The sequence below is a fragment of the Amblyomma maculatum genome, unplaced genomic scaffold (genome assembly GCF_055883805.1).
Source record: "Amblyomma maculatum isolate TAMU_Amacu unplaced genomic scaffold, ASM5588380v1 scaffold_13, whole genome shotgun sequence".
NCBI classification, from domain to species: Eukaryota; Metazoa; Arthropoda; class Arachnida; order Ixodida; family Ixodidae; genus Amblyomma; species Amblyomma maculatum.
In genome coordinates, this window is record NW_028146738.1 from 35,741,186 (window position 1) to 35,761,499 (window position 20,314).

Genomic DNA, 20,314 nt, shown 5'->3' on the forward strand with positions numbered 1-20,314 from the left:
GACTGGAAGGCGTTCCGATGCTTAAAGTTCATGTCTAGACAGCATTAGTTTGCCACCTGAAGCGTTGCCAGAGTTCAGGAGAATGCTACGTTGTAGCTAACTCGGAACATCCTGCATAAGGCGGTAGCCTTTATTTTCGAAAATGAATTCCCTTTGTCGCTACAGGTAAAGCAGTGGTTCGACCCTTTATATGAGCGAAGGGAAACTGCGCCCCTAGGGAATACGCTGGCTCCGCCAACGATAAGTATTCGCCCTTTAGCATGTGCTACCACTCAACAGAGAAATATAACTGGCTAGTCTGTTTGCGATCACGAAAGCCTTGCCCGTGTTATAGCATGCCTTCATTCCGGTGTTTTCATTATTTCTTTTAATGGTTTTGTGCCACTTTAGGGCACAAATTTTGTTTTCAGTGCACCGAATATCATGCTGAAGAGAGCATTTGAATGGCGAGCGATCTGAGGTATGAGAAACCAGGTTGCTGGAATTCCTGATCTAAACGTACTTGGGAAGCTCTTTTAGCTTTACGCCGTACGGATTAAAGTTTATGCTTAGCCTGCCGTTCTTTTTTTACTGAAATATTTATTACCACGTCGAATAAAAGGATGTGGTATGAAGGATGAAGGGCGTGATCAAATAAATAAAAAAATGTTGGATGATGTAATGAAGTCCAGGAGTGAACGATGATGTGGTCCCTGCGTCCAAGCCGCATATGACGGTGGATTGTGGGGCAAGATATCAGCCGCCACCATGTGCCGAATCGGCATCGACTTCAGCGCTGGACATTCCTACAGCACGTGCTGGATATCAGCTTTATTGCGGGACTTGCAGACGGGACACCCAGAGTGGGGATAAAAATCTCGAAACTCAAACCATTTTCGAGTCACTGCTGGTGTTAGGGCCACTCCAACTCGAATCCTCCAAAGCGCCACCTCCTCTGCACGGGTTAGACCGCGGATCTCCAGTTTTTTAGCGCAAGACAGCTATGAGTTCTAGTACCTCACTCATCAATGGTTAAACCAAATATTTTTACTGTTGTACATTTTGCTCCGGGAAGATATAGACGAATAAGTGTTGCACCTAATTTGCGGTGCCCCCAGCGGTTGGCTACTGACATCTACGTAGTTTTACTTGCGGAAAGTTCAATCCGAATGGAACAAGCATATGTAGCCGTATTATCTAAAGCTGACTGCACGGTAGCGGATTGATAAGTAGGTCTTTGTGTTTGCTTCATACAGTGATGTAATCAGCGTATAATAAGAATTTAAGATCAGGAACATCATGTAACCGCCGTGCACGGGAGATGAATGCAATATTAAATAGTGTTGCTTGCAGTGCAGGAGGCACTTCGCTCTGTGACCGCCATTTCCATGCTTCCCACGGCCCGTATTGTCATACGTACTGATGCCCTCCAGTTGATAAAGCTACTAAGACGCGTTAGTAGTAGCCCGTAAATCTGCCAGAACATACACAGTCTAGCTGCTCGCATAACAAATTCCATTCGCATTGAATGGACTCCGCATGACCTTTTAAGTGCTCAAAGTCATGCGGATTCTGTGAACCGCCTTTCAAACTCAACCTCGAAATCGCCAAATCTTATAAATTTGGACAATGCTACCCTGCTTTTAACAAGAAAGAAGCACCTCCGGCGCCGTACACGTGCTCTTATACCTCGGTGTACGGTAAGCCTGCCCCGCGGTCTAACCCGTGCAGAGGAGGTGGCGCTTCGGAGAATTAGAGTTGGGGTAGCCCTAACACCAGCAGTGATCCGAAAGTGGCCAAAACCTGGGTGCCCCGTATGCAAGTCTATAAATATAGAAGCTGACATCCATCACCTGCTGTTGCAATGTACAGCGTTGAAGCCGACGCGGATCCGGCACCTGATGGCAGCTGGCCTTTCCCCCCATAATCCGCAGTCATATGCCGTTTGGACGCTGGGACCGCATCATCGTTCACTCCTTGATTTCATTGCATCAGCCAACCTTTTTTCATTTATTTGACCATACCCTTCATCCATCGTAACATTCCTTTTATACCCTGAGGCAATAAACTTCGCAAAAAAATAGCGTTGGTGATAGCACCGCTGCCTGGGGTACGCCGCGAAGAGGGATGAATAATGTGATAACGACGCCCCCCAGGCGTATTGCAAATTGTCTGCCTTCAAGGAAATATTTTACGAAAGTGCGTACTCTAAATGGTAAATGGAGTATGCCAATTGAGTCCACAATGGAAGCATAGGTGTTTTCGACGTCCATGACGATGATGGTGCGTGCATTGGGGCTGCGGGCCCGTGGATAAAATACTGAGGATGCAATGACAGCCAACTCGTTGTCTGGGCTTATGGATGGTCGAAAACCAATTTATAATTGGTTCATAGTAAGGGAAAGGCGCAGTATCTGTCACACTTGCTCTGAGGACACCTGCACCGTGCCGTAGGGGGAAGAGAGGAATATGGGAGTGAAAGTGGAAAGAGAGAAAGGGGAGCTGTAGTGGAGGGCTACGGAGTAATTTAGACCACTTGGGGATCGTTAACGTGCGCTGAAATCGCACAGCACACGGACGCCGCTTCGTTTCGCCTCCATCGAAACGCAGCCGCCGTGGTCGGGATCGAGCCCGGGAACTCCGGCACAGTAGTCTGGCGTCTTACCACTGCACCACCACGGCGGGCCCCATTTGGGTCGGGTGGTAGAAACCGTGATGTTCAAGCCACCACAATATTCGTGTGGTCAACATTTTTTCAACAAGCTTGCAAATTGTTGGCGTAAGAATATAGATCGAAGGTTGGAAAGGTCTGTTGGCGTTCTTCCCGGCTTTCGAGTAGGAATGACAATAGCCGATTTCCAGATGCCCGGTAGATCGCCGTCTAACCATACCTTATTGATGGTGTCAAGGATTTGAAGAAGTACATCACAATCGAGGTTCTTCTAAACCTCGTACGTAACAGAGTCCGGACCGCGCGCTGTCTTTCTGTTGGCATCATCTATAGTGCAAGGAATTCAGGCATGGAGAATGGGCTCGCGATTCCCTCGCACTAGTTTGAATTTAAACTGTCTTTATGATTTCGGGAAAGTGTTCCTGTAAGTTTCCTTAGAATTAGCGGTAAAGAAATGCTCTATACCTAACATTTGAAATTAATACTATCTCCAGAGCATCAGCGATGGCAATGGAAAGAGTTGAAGAAGGTAAAAAGAAGCCAGAAAACGACTAATCGAATATTATTTCACCAATTTTTAAACATTAAACATTGTTTCGGCCTAATTTACTTTCAAGATTTATGCTAAACCCCAAGCTTATAGATGTACATAGAATGTATTGAAAGAATTGAAAGTAATACAGGTACTGGACGTCTTTTACTCCAAATTTGTGCAAAACAGAGTTTTCAGCTAATTTGTTATATGGTTTTTTTGTTGATTGCTTCTGCGGCACTCTACGACGCGAAGGAAAGCTAACGTCAATAACTCCTGTGAGAATAGGAAGGGTGGAGGAAAAGGACGACAGATGGGAGAGAGAAAGAAGCGCACATACACTACTTGTACCACCACCACCACCTCTTTCCTCATTCCAATTTTCTCCTGCGAAGTTAATAAATATGTATCACACTCTTCAGCGTTTATCATAACATCACATTAAATATTTGACGAAAGTTTTCTTAGGAAAAAATTTAGTATATTATTGGATGGCATATTTGACATCATTTTTTGTCTGCATTGAGTGGAACTGCCGGTCGTTTGCATTAGATTCTTGATTTATCATGCATTCATCATTCACATTTATTTGAAAGCCATTAGAGTACGTATCACATGCTCCTTGAACATTCTCGAGTACCTTCGTATTGGCTCAGTGGTTAGGGCGCTCAATTGCTAAACCCTGAGGTGAAGTTTCAACCCTAGCTGCGGCAGCCGCTTTCCAATGTAGGTGAAAAGCTAGGCACCAGCGTATGGTGCAAAGTCAATTCACGGAAAAAACCTCTGAGGGGTTAAATTCCCAGAAGCCTCCACTAAGGCCGCCTGCAGAGCCTTTTGGCATGCTACTGGTATGCTAGACAAACTAAGTTACCCACCCGCTTGATCATTACGCTATACATCCACACAACTGGACTTTGGTCTTATCCAAAAAGCCATCCATCAATCTTCAATGACCACAATCTTTTCTAATCGTTCTGTCATATTTATTCCTTATCCCCTCCATGCAGAGTACATGCCAGCGAAAATTAACGCCAGCTAAAATCTGTTTCATCAAAGAGTCTCTTTCTCTCTATCTCTTAGACCTATATGACTAAGAGAGGTTTTGTATGCAGTGTGAAGATAGCCCGATAGCTGCGCATTAAACCTACCGTGGCGTGCCCCAGGGTGTAGTCATCACTACTATTTTTTTTTTAATCTGGCACTCATCGTCCTGCCAGAGAACATCCCTAACACCGCACATATTTCTATGTGCGCTGATGACATCTGCGTTTCGGCTTCCTCTGCGATATGGCTCCAGGTGCTTGCAAGGCTTCAGCGGGCATCAATAATAACTTCTTACCTTCAGAAGCAAGGTCTCAGCGCGTCACCGGAATATTGCACGCTGCTGGAATTTTCTCGCAAATACATGGCTTCATATGCGGTATCCATCGATGGTCCCCCCCCCCCCCCTTCATGCAGAGTAGCATGTCAACGCGCATTAACGCTGGCAAAAATATGTTTCAATAACGAGTCTTTTTTTCTCTTATACCTGTCTGAGCGAGATAGTTTTTTATTCAGTGTGAATTAGGGATTACAGATTGAGATAGCCAGACAGCTGCGCAATTAACCTACGTGACGTGGCCCAGGACATTGTCATCAGCGCTACTGTTTTTAATCTGGCACTCATCGCCCTCCCAGAGAACCTCCCTAACTGCACAAGAATGTCTAAAATGCAACCTCCCTAACACCGTCCAATTTCTATGCACTCCGATTTCTTGGCGAAAACTCATGGGGCTCGTCAGTTCAGCCAGTGTTGGAGTTGTGAGAGGACTAATTTGGTATTCTTTCGGTACAGCAAAGTAGTATTTTCAAACATGGGCACGATGATTTGCATGGCCCCACACACTCTATTGCAAGCACTTGGCACATGCCTGGGTCTCCCTCGATGCGCATCAACATTGGGAAACATTGCAGTGACCAAAGAGAACCTTCTTTCGACGTACATTGCCCCAGACTTATTGAGAATGCCCATACGTCATTTTTCAAGGAATCCACAGCATCACATTGCATCTGTGCCCCCGTAGAGACCTCATTCTGCATTTTCAAAGAACAAAGCAACGCAACAACCATTCATCCCACGTCATTTCACGCCAGCCGCACGACCTGCCTGTCCACTGTAGTGCATGTGGCACCCAAGTATGCGCCTTGCTATTCCATGGATAGCGAAGAAATCCAATTTATCGATGCCAGCCCTTAAGCTAATAGCACTGTCTATACTGCACTTTGACTACAGGGACCGTACTTTCGGTAACCTCAACTAGTTCTGCTTTACTGTTGGTCGCTCCGGCGATATGGGCTGAGATTAGCCAACTGATTTCGCATTGTACTACCTCTACTATTCACAGTACTATTCACAGCTTGCTTAGAGGAAGTATCCGGAGACTTGGAATGGGAGCAGTTAGGGATAAGGGTAGGTGGAGAAGACCTCAGTAACCTGCGATTTGCTGATGACATTGCCTTGCTAAGCAATTCGGGGGATGAACCGCAAATAATGATTGATGACCTAGACAGGAAATGTAGAAAGGTAGGCTTGAACATCAATATGCAGAAGACTAAGGTAATGTTCAACAATCTCGGGAAGGAACAGCAGTTTACATTAGGTAGCGAAATACTGCAAGTTGTAGGCTTTGCTTAGGACAGGTAGTAACCGCAGATCCGAACCATGAAAAGGAAATAACAAGAAGAATAAGATTGGGATGGAGCGCATTTGCAAGCGCTCGCAGAATATGACTAGCAGCTTACCGGTATCGCTCAAGAGGAAAGTATACAACAGTTGCATCTTACCTGTACTCACCTATGGGGCTGAAACGTGGAGGCTAACCAAGAGAGTTCTACTTAAGTTGAGGAAGGACAACGCAGAGGGCTATGGAACGAAAAATGGTAGGGGTACCATTAAGGGATAGGAAGCGTGCAGATTGGGTCAGAGAAATTACTGAAGTTACTGACGTTCTAGTGGAAAGAAGACGAAATGGGCATGGGCAAGACATGTAGTGCGAAGAGAGGATAACCGATGGTCGCTTAGGGTAAGAAACTGGATTCCAAGGCAAGGAACGCGTAGCAGGGGGCGGCAGAAAGTTAGGTGGGCTGATGAGGTTAAGAAGTTCACATGGGTCGAGTGGATGCAGCTAGCACAGAACGGGGTTAATCGGAGAATAATGGGAGAGGCCTGCGCCCCGCAGTGGGTGTAGTCAGGCTGATGATGATGATGAAAATGATGATGACTACCTCTACTGGGGCGGAGCTGGTTGCACATCGTGTGGCTGCAAAATACATTTCTCAAATAACACTTCAAAACAGGATTTCTTCAGTGACTGTAAAGATGCATTGCACTGCCTTAATACGTCTTGAGCCATGGCGATCATAAACTACTTATAACGGAGCTCGACATCTGCACTACCAGGCAATAGTTGAGGGTCACGAAATAATCTACCAGTGGCTACCAGGTAATAGCGGAATGGTTGGTAACGACTTAGCCAACGATGCTGCACAATCGGCTCACAATACTGCCAACAGTGTTTAGATTCCCTGACAGCTAGAAACGACGCAGCAAGGTACATTTGATTGTTTGCCCGAAACGTCACTATACAGTCATTGTCTACCCCTGGAGACTGGACGTCATGGTCGCATCACTTAGTACTCTTACTTCAATAGCAAATATCAGTCGACTTCCCTTGCCGTGACGCGATGTTTTTGTCCCGCCTGTGGCTGGGGGTTGTGTTTACTAACACCCACTCCCATCTCATCGCGATGGCAGACTCCCTAAAGTGTGAACAATGTGGGTTTTGACAAAACGATTGTGCACATACGTTACTGCGCTAGGTTTGAGCGAGAGTGTACCCACCTGTCTGCTACACTCCGCCACTTGGACTCTCGTCCTATTACACAAGAAAGGTTTCTGGGGCCTCGGGCAAAACTTTCTTTATAAAGGAAAAAGATAAAGCCGCTTTTGAATTTTTGAAAGGACTCGGGATTGAGTTCGAGATTATAAACGTTAGGTGTGCGTCTCTGTTCATTTAACTTAGTGGATTGTAGCCACGTAAAAATCCAATTTCACTACCGCTCTTTCTTTCTTCATTTTTTCTCTCTTTGCGCCTCTACCATTTATAAGGTATCCCACTAAATATCGCCCATATTAAACCCCTGTCCTCTCTGTTCTGTTACCTTATATCTCTTCATCACACTATAAACTAACCAATGAAACGATCACTCGTGAAAATGCTGATAATGGCGATTCCTGCTATTTGTACTTTCCAATCGCGTTTTCATGTACCAGTTACCTTCATATGCACCCAGTTCTTCATCCTACATCATCTGTTAGAGAAACAAAGCTAGTCATACACTGTGTCCTTATTTCAGTTTATTAGATACAGATAATTCATTGCCCGGTCATCAGAATGCTTAATTTATGATACATAATTGCGTAACTGTGCCTCTCAAAGTGTTCATGTCGCTTAACACGTCTTTTAAGCAATAACTTGCGCAATAACTTCAGTGTGATTTGTTGCCCCATTTAGCGTTTCATATATTTCTGCAATATTTCAACGCATGCAACAATTTCCCTACATGTGGTATTTTTTATTCTCGTTGTTTCAATTTAGGATTCTACCATAAGCGCATGTATTTTCATTTAAATATTACCCTCAGTCATATGCATACAATGATGTCATAATCTTGCATGCACTGATTATATGGTGCCCTTGTTCAAATAGTGCTTTTTGTTGACCATGTTTATACGACGTGTGTTCTCGCGTTTCTGGCTTGTATTGTTCTGTTTCAATAAATGTAAGCCCGCGGCATATTTTTATAGACATTTTTTCCCTTTGTACCTAAACAATGTCAGAGCCTGTCGCTGACGCCGTCAGACTAAACCCATGCGTCTTCACTAGCCTTCATAGATGTTTAACCTGAAAAGCGCATAAGAAACACACGGACAACAGCAAGAGACGGACGCACGAGCGCTTTTCAGGTTAAACATGTCTAAGCAGCTCAGCCAAACGCAGCCATCACTCAACTTCATAGATGCCTCACTAAGTATGTGTTTCTAGCGAAAAAGTGACTGAATGTAATTTTAACGTGTCCTAAAATACGATTGCTTTATACAGCACTTTTCTCGAGGTTATTAGTTTCGCTGTCGGTGCATGTCGAGGTCTGTAATTTCTGCGCCTGCCCGTTATTATTGTAAATTATCTGTTTTCTGTGTGGTCACGAACCCAAAGTCTATCTGACCGATCTTGGCTGGAAAGGCCACGGCTGCACCGGTGGCTTCTACGTCTTGGAGGAGATATACTTCCTCTTTAAATATGACCACGTTCAGAAAGCAACCCTGGGCGCCCTGCTATGTCGAATCCGAGCTCCACTGTATCTTTAGCCACCTGCCCTTGGGATTGGTGCCTCTGTGGGGAAAAAAAATGTGTGAAATCATTTCCCGAGCGTAATCTTTTATTCCTAATAGTAACATCTATTCGAAAAGCTCTCACATTGTTTTACCTTGTCTTTCGGTATTCTTAATCTATGCAAAGTGGTGGGGACCGTCTTCAAGATTACCGTCAAGGATTGTGTGACCAGCGTCCAGAAAGGAATAAACAGCACTCAGACTGGCATCATGTGAGTAAATATAATGTATCACCTTCGTGACCAGTAACAATGACCTGGCACCTTGCCTTCGTCAAGAACGAGCCTTGAACAGTGAGGCATAATTATCAAAGCTAATTGGTCCAGTAAAGCCTCCTTTATGCTGCTGAAGCAACATAGTCCTGGTTCAAGCTGACCTTCTTAATTTGTAGATTGTAAAACATCACATTTTGCTGTTTCATGGAAGATGAGGAAAGAGACAGCAATGTGATAAGAAAATCCGTTGTATTTGGCGAATCACTATAACATTTCCGACGTTTCACCTTTTGAAACAAACGCTCTGTGTACGTGGCAAAAAATCTTTTAAAAAAGAATTCAATTACTTTACTAATTATTTTTTCAGAAAACCACATAAAAGTAATTAAATTACATTACCCATTACTGCTCCCAGAAAGTAATGAAATTACATTACAATTACGTCTACTGAGTAATTCAATTACTTTTAAATTTCTAGTTTTCATTCATGCAGAAACTAAGTAAAATTAGAAAACAAACAGCAACTTGTTATCTAGATGCGAAGTACACAAATTCTTTCATCTCACCCTCCAAATTCCGTCCTGGAGAGCTATTCCTTCCCTCCTTCCTACAGCTCTTGCCATTACAAAATTAAGACACCCCAACAAAATAACAAAAGCAGAAGTATGGTCGCACGGTTTGTGAAAGGAGCGGCAAATCCAACATCTTGCTAGCCCGAAGCTGTCTCCTCTATTTGAAGGACGCGAAGAAGCTCGGTTATTTCTTGCTTCCGTAGTCCCAAGAATCGACCTCGGCCCCTTGCGCTCAGTAATGCTCACGCCATAGACCCTTCCGCCTGTCTCCTCCCACCCTCAGCCTTCCTCATCCCGTGGTGACGAGTGTAACCAGGCACCACTGTGCCCTCCGACGCAAAACTCCTACCTTCTGCACCATCGGTCCCTTCGGCATTCCCTTAACGCCTTGCATCCTGCTGCTTGGAGAAGGTTCCCAAGGGTAGCCGCATAAGTGACCCTACTACACAGGAGGTTTAAGACACACTGTTTTGCTTAATTCTGTTTCCTTTTGCCGATCCGTTACGTTCGGCTTGCCGCAATTAGTTTCTACTTTCACGGCATTCTACTTTGTTGTCTATTGAAAGGCTAGTTGAGCACTTTAGTAAAAGTAATTTCGAAAGGAATTAATGACATTTGCTGCGAAATTACTGCCAAAAGTAATTAACTACATTAATAAATTACCAAACCAAAAACGTAAATAATTACATTTCAAATTACCGGAAAAGTAATTATATTACAGTAATTTTATTACCCTAATTCAATTACTGCCATGTCTGCCGCTCTGTGGCCACAAGTTTATCTCCTACGCCCTTCTCTTCAGTGCGTTCCAGATTTGGAACTGTATAACTTAAGGATACTAATTATGCCTGCCCGCAGGTACCGCAGATTATTGCTCGGTTTCAACTGGGTGAGAACTGACTGGAACATAGAAAGGGACAAGTAGTCAATTTTCCAAGGGTACAGCAAGTATCATACGAACTAGTGCAGACTACGTTTTTTCAAATTCTAGACTAGGCAATTTTATAGTATTCTCATTTTGCTAACAATTCACTCATATCTTTCACTGCCCTGAACAAGAACTTAAATTAAATCAAGTAAAAAAATAATAAAATGTAATGATAAAGATCAATATAGAATTGCTCAGCGAAATCGATGTAAGATTTTAATATGCATCGGTGCTACATTGAAATATATCACCCAAACTACGCCAGCAAATATATTCAAAGAACCGCCTACACTGGTTTGGCCAGTAACAAGAAGGATTACCAATTCACGAAGTCATAAAAGCCTAAGTTGTGCACAAGTTCATAATTGCCATACAGTGAGAAAACTGCTGAAAATTAAGTAAGCTCTAAGCTAAAAGGCTTTAAGTAAAATTCTTTCAAAGCCTACCAGTTATAAACCGATAAGAACGTGATGTCTAGCAAAACCTGAAATACTAAAGCTGGAATCTGATTCCCCCTAATTTATGCATGTAGTCCTAGAGATAATGACGATCAAACGTTTTCTGTCTATTTGCTCTGTGAATTCACATCGGGCCGAGTGCAAAAAGTTACTTTTAACGCGGCTATGCTAGTGTGACCCACGATAGCACTATTTGGGCGTAGTTTATCGTGGCAGATGGTTGATGTAAATGGTGTTTCGTCCCCCTCTTCTTGCCATCACCTGTCATAGACCCGCACGTGAGTACCATGGTGTATGTTAATTGCCCACATTTTCAGCGGGAATGAGAAGATATAAAGCTCCTTTTTTACTACGCCGTACGAACGTGCTTGCGTGGCCAAAAGGCAGCGTATCTAACTCGGCATAAGAGGATTCTGGAAGGGTAGATTCTGATTTCTCCCTTCCAGGTTATTCGTGAAGCCTCCACGTGTTCACCGCACCTAACAAATTGGTGAACCAAATTCATAATCTGTTGGCTAGACCTCATTGTCATGTGCTTTCGCATGCACTAAAACACGAATATTACACACAGGTACCATATTCCGCTCAAGAAAACATCCCTAGCCAACACTCCTTGGTTGTTTACTTTATTTTTTTTTCCACTGGACCTCTGGACGCAGCTGTACAGCAGCAGATAGCGTGTAAATAAGGGAGACGTGCCACTATCTCCTGCAGGGACGGGCAACATCCCGTCTTTTCGCCCGGGCGCTGGAGATCCAATCAATAGCGCACTCCAAGATTAGATCAGCTTCGCTAAGAAATGCAATATGCACGATCTCGAGTTAGCAACCGGCGATACTGGTCGCCGCGCGGGGGAAAAGGCGGAAATTTTTCAAATGTCTTCTAAATTATGAGCTCGCTTTTGCGAGGTTATAAGTCAATTCTGTTTATGGGATCCTTTCAATTAACATTAAAGGAAATCCTGAGCAATTTTTCATTGATATAGGAAAGCGCATCGTGATAGAAAATGTGATATATTTGTTGAGAGCAAACACTGTCACCCTGAAAATTTTGTAAAAGCAAAGCACTCGTTGCGTGCTCGCTCACAGATTCTAGTAGCTGCCATAAGTGATGTAATCATGAAAGCTTTCTAGAAATGCCCTCTCTGAGAGAAAAAATTTCATTGAAATACGATTGCAGGAGAGCTGTGGGAGCCGTGAAGAATGCGATGTCTGATATTTAAATCCGCTTTCAACTGACGATGGGAAGGAACGCTAAGCACCAAAACTGGGATGAACCATTTTTCGCGTGGCCAGTGCACGCACCAATTTTGAAACTACATGCTCTAAATGGCACCCACGCGTGTTAGTGCTTCCTAGGCGTCCGTTGAAACCATTCCACTCTCACTTGCGCATTGAAATGGCTACATTGTGCCAGCTGTGCGGTCGAAAAACCTCCAAAGTGCTCATTTCTACTTTTTTTGTAGCGCTGAGTAGAAACCCGCATGCATGCGCATGGATTTTCCCTAGTTGTTTTTTTTTTTTTGTCCTGTAGAAAGGCGGGAATATATGCCTGAAGAGAATGTGAAGATTTTGTGACAAGTATCACGTGCATGTAGCATCAGCTCTTATTGGTCATAATTAGAGATTAGTGCTGTAAAGGTCATGAACACGCAGCATAATATGCGCCAGCAAGCAGTTCCATGGTTCTTCGCAAAAAAAAAAATACTAAATCTGCTGAAGCGTGCTCATACATATAATGCGTGCATTCGCTGCGGGCGGACAGCTAGCCTGAAGGCGGCATATTATATATATAGCAGGGATAGACGAAGATTCTCTTGTATTTACAAGCGACAGGAATCGATTCACCAACGTAGAACTAGTAAGATTGCGCACCGATTATACTTATTGCTAGTTAGTCAAGAAAATACACGGTGTAGTCCTCCGAACTGTTCCCGCAGCAGCCCACCTTAAACACAAGCTATACTTAGCTCTTGAAGCAATCTCGTTCCATAGACCTCTGTCCCTTCCTGGTAAGTACTCTACTAAAAATTTATCGGTCAACGCCTCTGCGGTTGAACTTACCTTTATATTCCACGGTTACTACCAACGCTTGGTTTTTGCAGCAGACATCTACGATTGCTCATTCCTCCCACTCGCCATACCTAACGCCTTTCTGCTTCCGCGGTAACCACCCTTCGCCTTGTCCCTATGGCAGCGGCACTCCAGTTGCTTACGCATTCCTCTGCTTCTGCCATACCAGCCTCCTTTATTGATAACCACACTCCGGGTATGTATTCATGCGCTCTTGATTACCATCCTTCACCCAGGGCAACCACCTTCAAAGTTGCACCCACGGTACTACCCTGTGGTGGCGCAATACTGCCTTTTCTACGAGAGAGATATCACACACATGAAAATGGCGCTTTTCACCTGTCGCGGTGGAAGCGCGGCGAAGTGTTCGCCATATTCCTGTTGTAGGAACCCCCGAATGGGCGGCTCCTTTCCGGGTTCATTTTCATGCACTGCATTTCTGCCAAAGGGTTTTCATTATCCCCGATATGTGTATGGCACTTAGAGCTTTTCTTTTCTTTTCAGAGCCTTTTTGGCGGTCTTGGCTACTCTTATTCTAGCAGCAACTGCATTTGAGGTCTTCACTAAAAGCTGGGACAAGCGTCGCAAAACAGGTGCGATGAAGGTTTTGTGTACTTTTCTATATCTTGAACTACACCGTAACGCATGCTACTTTTCAATAATACACTAGTCATGCTGAAGGTATAGCTAAACAAAATGGAGGACGCCTAAGGTTCGCCTTTAAGAGTAATGCAATAGCTTTTAAACCTCAATGCTTTGAAGACGAAGAAAGGATGTATAAGGCTTTGAATCGGGCGGCGGCTCGCACCATCTGTTGTGGCAACGACGTACAATCGAAAGAATTTTCCTCTGAGCGCCGCATCGCAGGTAAGCAAAAGGGATTTGTTCTTTTCTATTCGCTTAACTATTACCTCCGTAATTAATTTATTCTATTTAAACACCTTAACATTAGCTGACAGTCATAAAGGGGAATGCGTATATTAGGACCAGCTTTTTTTGGAGAGATGCAATGTGGTTTTGTGGTAGAAAGTTTTTGCGGCTGATTTTATATACATTCGTTTCATCCGTTTTATTACACTATGGTCTAGAAAGGGAAGGCTAGGCTGCCAATACATCGGTGCATGAAATAACGTCTCAATCAGAAGTTTTGTCATCTCTCTGCTGGATAGACTGCACAGGTATTCTAAGGAAAACCGTACGGGAAGGAAATGGAATGCATCGGCTTTCTTTTTTAAAATTCTCACGTCAACCTTACCTGTCAAAACGTGGTTTCGTGCACAATGGACTATCGCCTGTGTCATCAGCCAGAAACTTTAGATCATTGTTTTTTGTATTTTCGTGCCACATTTTTTTTCTGTGAACATTATTGAGCAGGCCCTGAAAAAGGACATTGATATTACACGCTATAACGAGACTTGTGCCTAAAAATGGAGTTTCTGAGGTTTCATGTGACCTTTTTGTGCTCAGGAGACTGTTTAGCCTTTAGAATAGCCTTATGACAGACCGCCACGCAGAGCCACCACGTTCATCGAAGTCTGTTCAGAGAACTGCGTGCTATTGTAGGGGGTATATGGTAAAGGTAACCATATACCCAGGCAGGACCGACCTTCTGCCTGGTTACCTTTACTCGTTGCATGTATATGTCTCCTGGAAATTTGATGGAGCAAAGTAAGGGCTATCAAGCTCTCACTTTGCTGGTGCGACTTTGTATGAAAGGTTTCGGGGTGCGAACTGCTTAAATCGGGCTTGAAGTACCTCTATGCAATAAAGAAAAAAAATGGGGTCTGTGGCGGAGTGGTCGCGTGCTCGCCTAGCACTGCGATGAAATCCCGTTCAACTCCGCGGGTTTCCGCAAAAATTTTTGCTTCTCTACTGTCTTCTTATGTTTGCGTTACAACCATAGCGCCGACACCGGCTTTTCTGCTGCATGGGGCACTTAACGCGGTCACATTAATACAATGGAATTGATTCCCGCCGCGATGGGGCCGTGGTTAGGGCGCTCGTCTTCTGCGTACAAAGATGAAGAATTTTCTCCTAGCCGCGGCGGCCCCTTTTCGTTTGAGGCAAAAAGCCAGGCGCCCATGTGCGGTACGATGTCAGTGCACGTTAAAGAACCCCAGGTGGTCGAAATCAGACCTCCACTACGGTGTCTCTCATAGCTTGGGTCGCGTTCTGAAGTTCAGTTCTAAAAACCAAACCAAGCAATAAATTTCGCAGCAGAGAAGACAAAAAAGTATTGGGCAATTTATTTCGCAATGAACTTTCTTATCGAGAATAACGCTGTCTAAATTGTTTTTATTTTTAAATTGCGTGCTTACGTGATTATCAGTTTTCGAGTGGATCTCAGTGACAAAAGTTCACATTCAGAAAACTTCATTCTCAATCCCGACTAGGGGCGCGTAAATTTAACAAAATTTCATATATGGAGATGGATATCCTACTGTTCATTAAAAAGCCTGATGCATAAACAGCATTCCCTCATAATTATGCTAGAGGAATGAAATATGTTCTAGACGTTCGATTAGTTTTGGAATACTTGGTGCAAAATTAGAAGAACGTTAGGCGGCGTTGCTTTGCGAATTAGGAAGGAAGCAAGAGGGCTCTGACGCCAAACAACATGCCTCGTTCAGTCAACGCGAAGGAAAGATGGTACGACGATAAATGATCCTTACACAACTAGAAAGAATAAACCCAGGTGCATACCTGGTATTTGTGCTAATTATGACAAACAAATCATTCGGGGTCAAATTCCCAGCATGATAAATCAAAACATTAAACTTCATCATACCGTCTTCATGTGGTATAGTTTGACACAAATCTTCAGTTTATTCTCCTTCGTTCGTACTTTGCCCATTTGCATTGTAAAAACGTATAGTGGTGGTTTTGTATGTATGTTCGCGATGTTCTAGAGAGCTTGCGTACAAATATGCTGGGAACTCTGTTAAGCAGTACTTTGTGTGAGTATATATCTGTAAAGTCTGTACGCCTTTCTTAACTTTTTTTTTATTTCTTTTCCCTAGACATATAGCATTGGGTCGAAATTTTCAGGCTACCGTTGCCTAGAATGGGGGGCACAAGTCCCTTCATTCCACTGTTTAGCTTTTTGATTCTGCCCTCCGTCATGAAAGATGTTGAATGACGTTTGGTTTCAATAATTTAATCCGATCGATTTTGCCGATGGTTATATTATGGTCTTCAATATCGGGCAATTATATTAGGCTCAAGCCGGTTTGTCAAACCATGCTTTTGTTCCCCATTTTAGAATTTTTGTTTCGTACGTAGCTTTCGGCCCTCTAGTCTACTGAAATGAGTGGTAGCTGTCGCCACCAGTAAGTAAGGGTACCCTTCACGTGTGTATTATATGACGGTCATGGAGTTCATACTGGCTTCGTCTTTCTTAAACGCAACTGCTTTATCTTTTAAAAACTAAAACTATTGTGAACCGTACAGCACATTTCCCAGCCTCTTTGATAGTGCTAAGCAGTGTTGCATGATTATTGGTTTTTTATAGCTATTCATAAAAGTACCGAATAAGGATAAAAACAGCCTCTCTCATAGCCTGAATCGCTGTGGGACGTTAAACCCTTCAAACCAAACCTATTAGTTAAATATTCGATTCGTATTTGATTCTATTGGTATTAGTTTCAGCAATTCGGTATATAAACTGCATATTCGCTTATTTTGGCATAGCCTAAAGCACAGAAAAGATAGAGATGTGAGAGAGACGCACTCATATTTCATTCAGTCGCAAAGTTGTACTATTCGTGTTCAGATCCATTTTGAAAAACAGCTATTCACCCACCCGTATAAATGACATGCATGTCTTGAATTGACCTCTTCATATAAGTCCGGTGTACATCATTCGTTGTTTCCGCATGTTCCCCTAACGTAATATTCTTATGAAGAGACTCCTTTCACAGTGGTCACTATTATTGGCGTACCGAATATCGAATTCCTTCTTGTAAATAAGTGTGCTGAGAACATTTTTCTTACTTGGTTTTCTCTTTTTAGCGGCTTTCTACCAACGCATCGTGGCTTTCTCAGCTTTGGCGAACACCAGACTATTATTGACGACAAAAAGAGACAAAAAATCAGAAACTTCATGCTACCAGTTCATACACGGCCTCCGTTTTTTGAGCATTTTCTGGATTGCCCTCGGACACTGCTATATTTTACTCTCCGAAAACTATTGTAAGCCACCTATATGATTCTGTTTCCCTTTTGTGCTGAACACGAATTAAAGGGGCCCACAAAAAGCTTACAGCCGTGTTGCCGAAATTTCAGAAGAGGGAATTGGTACTGCTGTATCTGACATCCCGCTGTGATAAGTTGGCAAATATTTTTGACACTCACCCTGATAGTTTGTCAAATATATTTAAATACAATACTTGGCGCTTACCTGTCTCGTAATTAGTGCAACTGAATCATTGCGAGCCAAAATACCCTCTTTCTCTTGCTTCCACACGTGAACCATACCGCTCCTACACAGCACGAAATGCACTTTGAGAACTGCTACTGCCACTGATGTCGAACTTCGCTATCATTGCTCATAAAGTGAGCATCAGGGCAGAAAGCATATGGTTCACCTCACTATAGACAACAACGAAGAACCGCACAGGTCACATTGCAGTGCTGCAGCCTTCGCACTTCTGGCACAATTAGCTTATAAAAGAGCATGAAGCGCTTCTCTGTTGAGGTTTCACCGATACATTCGTTAGTTATACGCGGTTTAATGACGCAAAGCAATTATAGCAATCATGCGCGGTGCTGATCATTTGTATGTGTGTGTGTCTGCTTGAAAAGTCAGCATTCTACGAACACAATCGCAAACGGCAGGTTAACCAAAGCAGGATAAAAAGAATAACAGGGAAACCTATTCCAACGAAAACTTGTGAATTTTTTTGTTTTTTTCAGCTAGAAGTTACAACGCTTTCATTTATATGGAGCAATGGCATGGCGTTATTATATCGGCAGGCTACATGTCCGTGGATATCTTTTTCTTCATAAGGCAAGCTAAGTATCCCTTATACACTCCAGTTAACGACAAAACACCTAACTCCCTTCTACGTGCAGCTCTAGAAAGCGTTTAGGTAATTACGTAAAACAAGAAGCGTGTAGAACCCGTGGCGACGGTTTTATATTGTTCTAGAAAATTTTATTATTCTAGTTGCGCTGTACGTGTATTACATTGGACCGAGTCGCTGCAAGGACTTGTAACCATTGTTACAGCTGAGAAGTAAATTAGGAACAGTTTTCCGACTAGGCTGAGGCTACAGGGAGGCCTCCGCTGCAGTGAGCAGTTTGTATTTAAAGAACAGTGCATACGGTGCTTATTAGAGGCAGTGCAGGATTTTTAAAGGTAATTCTCGATTTTCGTTTTCTTTCACAAAATGGCAGAATAAAATTCTGGAGCCTAGGAAATTCTAGTGAATAAAATTCTGGCTGTAATCTGCGCAGCTTTTCATGGCAACGTAACTGACCTAAACACACATGGTTAAAAGCACGGCGGCATGACGCTTTTTAATAGTGATGAATTCAGCCAGGACATGCGGTTATTATATTTCCTGTGTTTATTTATCAGTGTTTACGGTATTCTAAAACAGCCAAAAGCAAAGTAATAATCTAGTATGATTTCTTGCAGCGGGTATCTGCTCTACGATGTGCTGAACAAGCAAAATAAGAACCGGGCTGTTGTAGTCGCTGTCGCGCTCTTCAGACGATTTTATAGGTAAGCACGCTCTGAAAAAGAGAGTCTATGTGGTTTGAACAATTCGTTAGTTTATATGTTTTCTCAAATCAATAGAGCAAAACTGCAAGCCGAATGACCTTAGCGACCATGTTTCCAACTCCGCTCCGCTTTTCTTAACTGCTTTACGTCTTCCCATTTGTTTCTTTTTTTTTTTCGAAACGCCTTGAGTTAGAAGTGTTTCTGTCTGAAAAAAAAAGGGGGGGGGGGGGATTTTATGTCTTTGCACGGGTCAAAATTCCTGTTATACTTCGCTCGCTTTTGGCACTATGAAACAAAATCAACATCCCTTTTCTGTGCTTGACGGTCTCAGACGTAACGAAATATAAGACGTTCAGTAATTCACGAAACAAAACATCGTTAGACTAAATGTCCACCTTGCGGTAACTCCTTAAGTGCGGACCATGTCTCAACTTGCAGGCACGTCTATGAATGCACAAATCCCTACTTTGGGCCATCCAAGATAACATCCAGCATAACCAATTATCGCTTTAACCGAGCCGTATACTAGTATGCTATCGTGGCCTATAGGAGCTGCTAGTGTGGCTAGGGATCCGATGGTTTTGGAGAATTCTATTTGCATTCGAAAGAACCTGGCGTTAGTTTCGTGATTTTACACGCTCATGCTCGTGATTTTGATGTGGGGCACCCACGAAAATAATCACATTCCCCTTATCATAACATTCAAGGACTTGGTGCATCCATTCCAGCCACGTCCGTACAAATAAATTGGGCAGCATTTAAAACCCATATAATTAACGCGTGCAAAGAACGCCGCTAGTATATTAGAAGACATAGCATCAACTGTAATTGACAATGCTAGGAACAAGTTCATCTAAACTGGATTGCGCACTGTGTTAGTTGTTTTAATATAACGTCTACGTGCTCTTCGGCAGCATACAGAAATATGATACAGACTCGACCAAATATTTAAGTGATCTTTACCAGGCCTCACGTATACAGACAAAACTAACGCGACAAATAGGCTTGTGAATATTTGTGAACGACACTTGGAGATAGCGACGAGATGAACGGAAGTTTATGCCCAGAAGTTTACAATATTTACGTCCCCTACAGCAAGGCCTGGCAAAAGCTGGGTCTGGCTATCTCGACCTAACCGAAGATCTCGCGTTAAGCCATAGCTTAGAACACTATACCGGTGCTCTCGGGCTCTGGGTTCACCAATCAAGACCAAGCCCCGACTAGAACATAGCCAATAATAGCAGGCATCAGCCATGATGGGTTACGTGCTGCCTAACACACCAATCTGACATTACTATAACTAATAACTGTGTCCCGACATTTATGTGCAAGCAAAATCAGCAGTAAAAAAGGTAAAACATACAAACTACAGTCACCCGAGTGACCTCAATTGGCTTGCCAACTCCCTGGTCCTGCCCCACAACCTCAACTTGTACATGGACCCCTCTCTTACAGAGAGAAGGAAAAACACAATAATTCAACATTTCCTTTTATACCTTGTCTCTTATGCTTCAACATCGCACCTGGTTATATCAAAGCTACGATTGTCAACGATAAATTTTTGGCGTCGTTTCAACGCATCCTTCACGTAGTTCTGTGGTGCTGTGCACTGCGATACATGACCGTCGTCTTGGCCCGAATGCTCTCCTGAAATCTGCCACGTTGGTGACTTCCTCCCCTGCAAGCGCGTTATTGCTGCCGCAAAGGCACGCAATGGACCCTGTCCCA

At 43.4% G+C, this 20,314-nt stretch overlaps 1 protein-coding gene across 1 annotated transcript in view; it reads left to right on the forward strand.

The window, feature by feature from the left end:
* LOC146172559 (nose resistant to fluoxetine protein 6-like) overlaps positions 1 to 20,314 on the forward strand; it is a 98,848-nt gene that overhangs the window by 38,358 nt on the left and 40,176 nt on the right. Inside the window, exons 4-8 of the mRNA XM_084585804.1 lie at positions 8,741 to 8,825; positions 13,363 to 13,451; positions 16,870 to 17,049; positions 17,773 to 17,866; positions 18,500 to 18,586. Of these exons, the coding sequence (XP_084441930.1) occupies positions 8,741 to 8,825; positions 13,363 to 13,451; positions 16,870 to 17,049; positions 17,773 to 17,866; positions 18,500 to 18,586 (535 nt within the window). The remainder of the gene's footprint in view (positions 1 to 8,740; positions 8,826 to 13,362; positions 13,452 to 16,869; positions 17,050 to 17,772; positions 17,867 to 18,499; positions 18,587 to 20,314) is intronic.